We start from the raw sequence: 10,885 nt of genomic DNA, 5'->3' as shown, positions 1-10,885 counted from the left end.
CTCTAAGTGGTGTCAGTGGGAACCTGAATGGAGAACTGAATTTCCAGGTTCACTGGCCAAGGACAGCTGACAGTGTCTCAGTTGTAGGTCTGAGAATAAGATTTTCTGGTCCCATCAAATCTGATTGACAAGCATTCTTCTTTATGTAGTGCCTAAGGTTCTGGTAGGCTCCAGAGCCAGGGAGACCATTTCTCAACTTCCATATCCCATCCCAGATAGTCAAGGGTTTCTTGTAGTCCTCGACTTTTCAGTCTGGGGTCTCTATGCCATTTCAACCCCAATTTCATGAGGTGGTATTGAAGTACCATGCAGTAATTGTTTAAACTTTACAATGAGAGGTCATTTAAAGTAGCCTTAAAACCAAGAGCTTTCTGACAGAAATGGAAAGTATTTGCAAATGAGTATGAGTTTGGGGACAGTAACCTCTTGTAGCTACTCTTTTCTAAAAATTTTTTATTAATTTTTTGCGCCATGAAGCTTGTGGGATCTTAGTTCCCCAATCAGGGATCGAACCCAGCCACTGTAGTGAAAGCACCAAGTTAAGTCCTAACCATTGGACCACCAGGGAATTCCCCCCTTGTAGCTACTCTTGATCCCCTAGCTTTCAGTTTACTGATCTTCCTGTCAGCCATTCATCTTCCAGTATCCCCATGTTACAGGTCCTAGCAAACAAGCTCTAGTGTAAGACTTCTATGAAAGGGCACAAGGTGGTGTCCAGCTTTGAAATATCTTCAAGGGAAGCTTCAACTCCCAGTGAACCAGTCTCATAGTGTCAGGGTTAAAATTAGAACTATTTGGCCTTGCCTTTTAGTCTTCATCTGCCTTTATACAATTCAGATGCAAAGAACTACATCAGTTTGGCAGTTTATTTTTGTATTTATTAAGTGTTTAAGTGGACAGTATTTTTTTTTTACTCAGTGTTACCCTAATGTATTTTGTTATCAGCCAGGTCCAAACATGCCTCTAAATGATTCCTTATTGGCCTGACCACATGGCTTTTAGCTATAGAAGTTTAAAGAGAAACAATGTCTCCAGTGACATGTAATAATAGAAAAGATCCCCTGGCAGGCAAGAGGCTTCAGCAGATCTACTTAGGTAATTAACAGGTTGATCACTGCTTACCTGTACTGTGTATTTCCTCAGTAATATATATGCCTTCTCGATAGGTCAGTCCCCCTACAACAGGGGTTCCTGTGGCTGGAGCCAGTGTAGGGTCAAATGCATCAATATCGAAACTCAGATGGATTGGCCTTTGTCTTCTTGAAAGGAGGAAAATAAGAGAAAGTCATTTGGGCTGTACTTGGATGTTCGTCCTTCCTACAGCTACAACTCCTTGGTTTTGTTGCTGTTAATGCTAGTACTTTATTAATACAGCAGATTTCCAGATTTCCTGTTCTGAAAGTTATTATGTTAGGTGCTTACACACCACTTCATAGTCTTGCCCTCGGTTCTGTGTGCCTCAGACTAACTCCAGTTTGTATTTCTGATTTACCCTGGGCTTTAGGGCTTCCCTGGTGGCTCAGAGGGTAAAGCGTCTGGCTACAATGTGGGAGACCCGGGTTCGATCCCTGGGTCAGGAAGATCCCCTGGAGAAGGCAGTGACAACCCACTCCAGTACTCTTGCCTGGAAAACCCCATGGACTGAGAAGCCTGGTAGGCTACAGTCCATGGGGTCGCAAAGAGTCGGATACGACTGAGCGACTTCACTTTCACTTTAGAGCCTCTTACATTAAGAACTATCAATAGAGAGAATTCTTCACTTCCATAGGACATGGGTTCTGACAAATTCTAGTTGAAGTTGGATGGGTCTAGGTTACAGTTAGTTATTCTCTCAGAGTAGAACAGCAGCTCTGAACTTAATGACTTTGATCTTAGCATCTCCCAATTCCAACTTGAGTTTAGCCCAGGCATCCAATGGTTGAAGGTAACATACAGTAAATACCTATATAGTAAATTATTTATACTTCCTAACACTTTAAGAAACAGTACTACCAAGGTGGCAATTAATCACCCAGAAATGAAGACTCAGCACTGGGAAAATGTTCTTAACTAGCATTTGATTAGCATTCACCCGTCATCTTTCTATACTACCAAGATTTGCTTAATATAAAATTTTCAGATGATGCAATAGTTGAGGCTGGGAAGAAGAGAAAAGTTGGAACAATGAATGCTTCTCCTTTCAAAAGATAAGCATTAAAAATGGAGCTAAAGAGAAATTCACCAGAGCTGTTTTCCCTCCCAGCCCCAGAAGAACATGACTGAAGTTTCACAGTCTCCCTTTCTGAATTATCTGAATTTTTTCATATGTATGTTTTGCTTTTATAAGGTCATTATCTTACAAGACAGGCCAAAGTTTACTGCCCACTGAGAGTCTGCCCTGTTCCCTTTGGGACCTAGCAGTAGACATCCATTGTAGTTACTTACTTGCCAATCAGCAGATCGAATGTCTGTTCCATGACCTTCTGGATACCAAGTCGATCTATGTCTCTCATGGAAAAATACTGGATATCATAATTCTTTAAAATAAAACTGGTGAGATATAAAGGAAAGAAGCCTTAGCTAAAGAGCAGTTTTTCAATCAGATGTAGGAGTGGGGCTTGTCTTTATAGTGACCTATAACACGGTAAGTCCAGAAATAATCTATCAAATGGAACATTAGTGGCCAGGACAGGCCCAAAACTCAACCCTAACATATCAACTTACTGTTCAGGAGGGTCCACGTCTCTTAGTCCAATATATACAATACTTGGAGAAGAGATACAAGGTTTGATCCAGGAAAATCCTGGGAGCTGTGGTACCTGTGAAGAGAAGAACTCATCAGGGATTCTCAGTCTCCCCATGATAATCGCTGTGTGTGGTGTGACTTCTCTTCTTACTCTCAGTGTATGTGTAAACCAGCAAACACACAATCTGGGAAAGAACTGATAGAAGTGGAAATGATTCAGAAGGGCAGCTGCAGAACAGTATAGTCTTATGAAGGATAAAATACCTTCTCTTAACACAATCACAGAAAACTAATCAAACTGATCACATGTACTACAGCCTCCTCTAACTCAGTGAAACTATGAGCCATGCCCTGTAGGGCCACCCAAGATGGACGGGTCATGGTGGAGAGTTCTGACAAAACATGGTCCACTGGAGAAGGCAACTGCAAACCACTTAAGTATTCTTGTCTTGAGAACCCCATGAACAGTATGAAAAGGCAAAAAGATAGGACACTGAAAGATGAACTTCCCAGGTCAGTAAGTGCCTAATATGCTACTGGCGAAAATAACACCAGAAAGAATGAAGAGACGGAGCCAAAGCAAAACAATGCCCAGCTGTGGATGTGACTGGTGATAGAAAAAAGTTTGATGCTGTAAAGAACAATATTGCACAGGAACCTGGAACATTAGGTCCATAAATCAAGGTAAATTGGAAGTGGTCAAATAGGAGATGGGAAAAGTGAACATCAACATTTTAGGAATCAATGAAATAAAATGGACTAGAGTTGGTGAATTTAACTCACATAACCATTATATCTACTACTGCAGGCAAAAATCCCTTAGAAGAAATGGAGTAGCCATGATAGTCAACAAAAGTCCAAAATGCAGTGCTTGGGTGCAATCTAGAATGACAGAATGATCTCTGTTCACTTCCAAGGCAAACCATTCAATATACTAATCCAAGTCTGTACCCCAACCAGTAACACTGAAGAAGCTGAAGTTGAACAGTTCTACGAAGACCTACAAGACCTTCCAGAACTAGCACCCAAAAAAGATGTCCTTTTCATTATAGGAATCCAAAAGTAGGAAGTCAAGAGAGAGAACAAGTAACACAAATTTGGCCTGGGAGTACAAAATGAAGCAGGGCAAAGGCTAACAGTTTTGCCAAGAGAATGCACTTGTCATAGCAAACACCCTCTTCCAACAACACAAGAAAAGACTACATATGGACAGCACCAAATGGTCAATACCAAAATCAGATTGATTATATTCTTTGCAGTCTAGTGGAGAAGCTCTATACAGTCAGCAAAAACAAGACCAGGAGCTGATTGTGCCTCAGAACATCAACTCAATCTTATTGCCAAATTCACACTTGAAGAAAGTAGGGAAAATGACTAGACCATTCAGGTATGACCTAAGTCAAATCTCTTGTTTATACAGAAGTGACAAATAGATTCAAGGGATTAGATCTGATAGACAGAGTGCCTGAAGAACTATGGAGGAGGTTCGTGACATTGTACAGGAGGCAGTAATCAAGAGCATCCTCAAGAAAAAAAAAAAAGGCAAAATGGTTGTCTGAGGCCTTCTAAATAGCTGAGAAAAGAAGAGAAGCTCAAGGCAAAAGAGAAAAGGAAAGATATACCCATTTGAATGCAGAGTTCCAAATAGCAAGGAGAGATTAGAAAGCCTCAGTGATCAGTGCAAAGAAATAGAGGAAAACAACAGAATGGGAAAGACTAGAGATCTCTTCAAGAAAATTACTGATACCAAGGGAACATTTCATGCAAAGATGGGCTCAATAAAGGACAGAAATGGTATGGACCTAACAGAAGCAGAAGATACTAAGAGGTGACAAGAATACACAGAAGAACTATACAAAAAAGATCTTAATGACCCAGATAACCACGATGGTGTGATCACTCACCTAGAGCCAGACATCCAGGAATGCAAAGTCAAGTGGGCCTTAGGAAGCATCACTACGAACAAAGCTAGTGGAGGTGATGGAATTCCAGTTGAGCTATTTCAAATCCTAAAAGATGATCTGTTAAAGTGCTGCACTCAATATGCCAGCAAATTTGGAAACCTCAGCAGTGGCCACAGGACTGGAAAAGGTCAGTTCTCATTCCAATCCCAAAGAAAGGCAATGCCAAAGAATGCTCAAACTACTGCACAATTGCACTCATCTCACAGGCTAGCAAAGTAGCAAAATTCTCCAAGCCAGGCTTCAACAGTCCAGATGTTCAAGCTGTATTTAGAAAAGACAAAGGAACCAGAGATCAAATTGCCTTCCAGAAAAACATCTACTTCTGCTTTATTGACTATGCCAAAGCCTTTGGCTGTGTGGATCACAACAAACTGTGGGAAACTCAGAGATGGGAATACCAGACCACCTTGACCTAACCTGCCTCCTGAGAAATCTCTATGCAGGTCAAGAAGAAACAGTTAGAAGTGGACATGGAACAACACACTGGTTCCAAATCAGGAGAGGAATATGTCAAGGTTGTATGTTGTCCCCCTCCTTATTTAACTTATATGCAGAGTATATCATGTAACATGCCCGTCTGGATGAAGCACAAGCTGGAATCAAGAGTGCTGAGAGAAATATCAATAACCCCAGATACGCAAATAATACCACCCTTATGGCAGAAAGCAAAGAGGAACTAAAGAGCCTCTTGATGAAAGTGAAAGAGGAGAGTGAAAAAGCTGGCTTAAAGCTCAGCATTCAGAAAACTCAGATCATGGCATCCAGTCCCATCACTTCATGGCAAATAGATGGGGAAACGGTGGAAACAGTGACGGACTTTTTCTTGGGCTCCAAAATCACTGCCATCTGGTTGACTGCAGCCATGAAATTAAAAGACGCTTGCTCCTTGGAAGAAAAGCTGTGACCAACCTAGACAGCATATTATAAAATAAAGACATTACTTTGCCAACAAAGGTTTGTCTAGTCAAAGCTATGGTTCTTGCGGTAGTCATGTATGGATGTGAGAGTTGGACTATACAGAAAGCTAAGCGCCAGAGAATGCTGAGTGCCGAAGAATTGATGCTTTTGAACTGTGGTGTTGGAGAAGACTCTCAAGAGTCCCTTGGACTGCAAGGAGATCAAACCTGTCAATCCTAAAAGAAATCAGTCCTAAATATTCATTGGAAGGACTGACGCTGAAGCTGAGGCTGTAATACTTTGGCCACCTGATGTGAAGAGCTGACTCACTGGAAAAGACCCTGATGCTGGGAGAGATTAAAGGCAGGAGAAGAGACAACAGCAGGTGAGATGGTTGGATGGCATCACTGACTCAACGAACATGAGTTTGAGCAAATGAGTTTGAGCAAGCTTCAGGAGTATGGTGATGGACAGGGAACCCTGGCATGCCACAGTCCATGAGGTTGCAAAGAGTTGGACACAGCTGAGCAACTGACCTGAACTGAAGGTGGCCTTGGTTTCTCATTAACTTACCTAAATAGCAAGAATACTGCTGACTAGATCTTTTCCACCTCTTTGCATACTATTGAATTGTTTACCGATTGGTTCTTGAGATGGGAACCAGGTTATGTTTCAAGTCCCCAAGAGTCAAAATGTGAATTCTGCCTAGTGAATAACCTTTTTACTGTCCTGGTTTAACTTGGTCCCTTACTGAGGGGAGGGATACACAGATTCTAGTCCTTGCCTAGCATGAGCTCCCAAGTCTTCTGAAGAGCCTGGGAAAACATTACTGAGGTAATCATGGTTTTATTTGTCTTCTAGACTGGTGGGTCCAAGAGTGAGGCCCAGGAGCTTCTTACCAAGAATTCTTCAGGCTGTAGGTATATCCATATCACCAGAGGGCACTGCCCACTACCACATTCCTTTATTATGAGATGAGATTATGATTATGAGATTATGAGCCACTCCAGAAGCAGGGCCCGTGTGCTAGTCCTCCTTATGCCCCCAGCATCTGGACTATCTGGTCCGAAATAAGTTTGGTGAACAAATGAAGAAGTGGGGAACATTAGTACCATCACCATAAATCTATCCTTCACAGAAATATTACTGAACTAGATTCTCAGAGCCCCAGGATAACCCTTGCAACCTGCTCTACATTCTCTTCATTTCAGCCCACAGACCTTGTCCTGTAGTTCTCTGAGGAGAAACGAAACTGGCTGTCCATGTAGATTTCCAGATGAAGTGGTGAGGGGTGTATTGATGTCAGCATGGGCATCAACCCAGATCACACCAAGGTCTGGGCAGTGTCGGGCGTGGCCACTGATGGTACCGATTGCCAGGCTGCAAAGAACAAATAAAATAATCTTAAAAGCCCCCTGCTTGGCAAACATCATAATAACAAATATCCTCAGCCAGCACAGCTCACACTTTGTCCTCAGGGTGAAGTCAGGCTCTAGATTGAGTCTGGATTTGGATGAGAACAGGGTCCCTCGGACTGTCATTCCCAAAGACAAATCCTGAATGAAAGACAGGGAGAAATGGAAGGCTCTAAAGATTCAAAGCTGACAACTGGTTATTCTTGTGGTGTACCAGGTTCATTGCTGCCCCTAAATTCCTTTAATTGGATCCATTAGTCTTGGCCCAGAAAAGGATCCAAAATTTTTGTTCAACAAATGAAATCCTGTTAAAGAGGTGATCAGTATGTAACAACTCACTAGTACTACTTAATATCTCTTGAGAGACCAAGAAAAATTACTTTTAGAGAATCAGTTATGTTAACTTTTTAAGGATAAAAATTTGTATTACCGCTTTTTAGAAAGATTATGTGATACTTCCTAAAACAATAAGTCAACGTTTTTAAAGACATTAACAGGGCAACCCAATTAAAGACCTCATTAGATCACTGAATAAAACAGAAGTTTATTTGCATGTTCTATACATTAGCATGACATTCAAGTACCATTAGGTGTTCCTAATGGTTGCTTTGCTTGTCCTTGGTCTCTGCTTACATTAGCCAACTATCCTGTCTGAACTGAAGGAGTACAGCTGATGAAATTGTGTTTGGAAAGCTGCTCAAGCTTCCCAGGAACCAAAGAACTTGTCCTCAGGACGATGGGAAATGCAGCTTAAGCATCTTAGGAACTAGCCAGTCATCCTTTTGGTCAGAATACCCTGAGGTAGCATTTTAAGCCCTGTGTTCCATGTAGGACCTTTTCAAGAAAGAGCATGGTATGGTGCTAAAAGCACTGGATCAATTCAGAATACTGGGGGTCTTTCTAGGAAGAACTGTGTGAAATAGGACAAGTCATCTAACTTCTCTAGACTGCTATTTCCCTTTCTATAAGATAAGGATAATAATGTTAGTCGGGTTGATGATCAAAGCAGTAGTGTATGTTACACTGTTAAAGGGAGCTTAGTGACTGAAAAATGCCTGAGCTCAGAGCAAGAGACCCACCCTTGAGTTATTTAATCAATTTCAGTAGAGAATGTGGGACGGACTTCCTTATTCTACCTAAAATTTTATTCTTAATGAGGAATCTACCTGTCTTTCCAGTTCTGTTAATTGATCTGAAAAGCTGAGTAACTCAGGGAAATTGCTAGATTTGATCTCAAAAGATTATTGCCCACAGTGGTCACAATGGACTTGAATCCAAGCTCTACTACTTCCTGGTTCTAGATGTTATTCAGCCTCTGTCCCTCATTGTCCCCAGCAGTGAATTAGATAAAATAGTATATGCCTTATGGCACGGTTTTGAGGATTAACTGAGACTATGTATTAAATGCTTGATATTCCTAGTACTTCAATGCTATTTTTCTTTCTACAAAAAAAATCTTCATTACTTAGCTCAAATACTCCCCCGTGAAATCTGACTAGTCCAGCCCAGACTGATCTCTTCCTTCTGAGATGTGGAATTCAGTATTTTTTTCTCATTCCATGTGTATTTATTTCATTTAATTCTAATAGATCACAAGCTTCCAATACTCCTTGGCACTGCTTGACAACTCATCAGAACAGTGCTCAGTAAAGTGCATGCTGATTCACTGAGAGGAAGGATCAACTGGGTAAGCCACCTAGGGTCTATACTGTGGAGGTAGAGACAGTATTCACATGCTAAGTGGGGCATTTCTAAAACCTATTAGCAGAAATGCTTAAAATAAATTCAGCCTATCAATGAATCCCTCCAATTCTCCTAAATAACCAAAATGAAAAGTCATTAGAAGTTTTAAGAAAGTTTTCCAAGAAGCAAGCATGAAACATACCGTCTAAAAACTTTGCTTAGTCTAACTCTGAACTTGTCCTCATACTATGTGACACGTCTTACAAAGGAAACTGTACGTGCCTCGAGTGGTTCCTGATCTTAGACATGAAAATGCTATGTACATGATGCCCTAGAAATTCTAGAGTATTTTACTCTAAATGAGCCATGCGGTCCAGCCCCTCCACCACCCTGGCTCCCTCTTACCTGTGGTCTCCTCCCACCGTGACACAGCTGTAGCCACCTGACACAGCTCGGCTAACCACCTCCGCTAGTTCCTGGTTGGCCAGGCCCACTGAGCGAGGATTCACTATCAAGTTGTTATAGAGATCATCTTTGGGAACTGGAGTAAAATTCAAATCTCCGAAGTCTTTAAGGTGGCAGCCTAGAAATGAATGATAGATGACAAGAGTAATCATGTTATTCCTCCTTTTACTGGCCTGGGGCCACAAATAACAGTTTTAATAGAGTACACATTGGGTAACTAAAACCTCACACGATAGTGGCAGGGTTCTCTCCATCCTCCCAGCAATCCTGTGGGGTAGATCCTTTTAGGAATATCATTTTGCAGATAAAGCTGAGTTTTAGAAAGTAAAACCCAGAAATGTTCACTCACTTAACCTACCCATTACAAAACTGGTCTCAATTAGAGCTCAGATAGCCTCAAGTTACAGAGTGAAAGTAAAATACCAAGAGGAACTGAAAGGATTTACAGAAAATCAAGTAGCATTAATTTAGGACAAAAAAACAAATATAGGAATTTTCATAATATCAACTTTTTAAAAAATAAAGGCCAATCTGAGTACCTAAATATCTCTTAGGTTTAGGAGGCTTTTACAATTATTACTTATAAGATCCCAAACACTGTTGCAACTGCTCAACAGAAATTCTTAAGACTTACAATCCTATTAGGCAACTATAGTATGCCATTCTATAGGTGAGGGAACTGATGCAAGGCCCCAAGGTCACACAGTTTCCAGGTGTCAGAATCAGGATCCCAATTCAGGCTGTCTGCCCCAAAGTGTGTACTCTAGACTATGCAGTTGAGACCTCAAAGACTCCCTCTTGATTCCAACACTTTAAGAACTAAACAGCCCTCTCTGAGGAGCCAACAAGACAGCAGAAGGGGAGCAGGCAGCAGTGGACCTTCCACACATTCACCCACAGGGATGAGCAACCACCAGCTGCTGGACGTGCTAATGCAGTGACACAGCTGCACGGCACCCCATGGCCGTGGTAGAAGCTCCTGGGCAGGACCAGTCTTGGGGCTTGACCCAAAGAGAAGCCATAGGTACTGAAGTCATCCCGCTCAGATGGTGGGTGTCTACAACTGCAAGACATTCACCCGGGTGGAAATCAAGTCCAAGATTACTGGACACTACCTGGGCGAGTTCTCCATCACCTACAAGCCCAGGAAGCATGGAGCCACCCACTCCTCCTGCTTCATCCGCCTTGAGTACCTGTTTGGCCAGTAAAGGCACAGACTTATCTTTAAAACAAACAAAATGAGCTACTGGTACATTCGGACAGTAAGCTGTAATATTTTCCCACCCAGGCAGGGTTCACAGTATTCCCACAGTGACATTAGTCACTCTGCCTTAACCTTTACTAACTACATGTTAATCTTTAGTGTAAGTACCAGTCTTTCAATCTTAACCACTTATATCAATAAATCAGTTACATTTAGGTGAGGACTAAATAACACTTATCAGGAGATCTGAATAAACAGAATGTTAGAACAGATTGTATTCTTAAGGGCCTCCTTCTCCATCTGGGATACAAGTATGATGGGAGGGGCAAGGGGTGGGTCACGGGATAGATAGACATCTTAGTGTCTGCAGAGATTTGTGTTAAAGATCTGGATTAAGACCAGCACAGACCAGTCTTGAATGTTGTACAGTTTTGAGCTTTACCTCTTGAACCCAAACTCAATCCAAAGCCAAACTTCTGAGAGAATGTAGAAACTTGAGAAGCCATGGTCTGGAACATAAGGCCAACAATGG

At 41.7% G+C, this 10,885-nt stretch overlaps 1 protein-coding gene across 2 annotated transcripts in view; it reads right to left on the bottom strand.

Moving 5' to 3' along the window:
• Positions 1-10,885, bottom strand: part of ARG2 (arginase 2) — a 35,187-nt gene that overhangs the window by 1,769 nt on the left and 22,533 nt on the right. For both annotated transcript variants that reach the window (XM_027552235.1, XM_027552236.1), the window contains 5 exons: positions 9,090-9,267; positions 6,807-6,966; positions 2,704-2,798; positions 2,425-2,529; positions 1,123-1,259 (listed from right to left, as the gene is read on the bottom strand). In XM_027552235.1, the coding sequence (XP_027408036.1) occupies positions 1,123-1,259; positions 2,425-2,529; positions 2,704-2,798; positions 6,807-6,966; positions 9,090-9,267 (675 nt within the window). The remainder of the gene's footprint in view (positions 1-1,122; positions 1,260-2,424; positions 2,530-2,703; positions 2,799-6,806; positions 6,967-9,089; positions 9,268-10,885) is intronic.

The sequence above is a fragment of the Bos indicus x Bos taurus genome, chromosome 10 (assembly GCF_003369695.1).
Source record: "Bos indicus x Bos taurus breed Angus x Brahman F1 hybrid chromosome 10, Bos_hybrid_MaternalHap_v2.0, whole genome shotgun sequence".
Lineage (NCBI taxonomy): Eukaryota > Metazoa > Chordata > Mammalia > Artiodactyla > Bovidae > Bos > Bos indicus x Bos taurus.
Note: the sequence above shows the minus strand (reverse complement) of the source record. Positions and strands in the feature narration are given on the sequence as shown.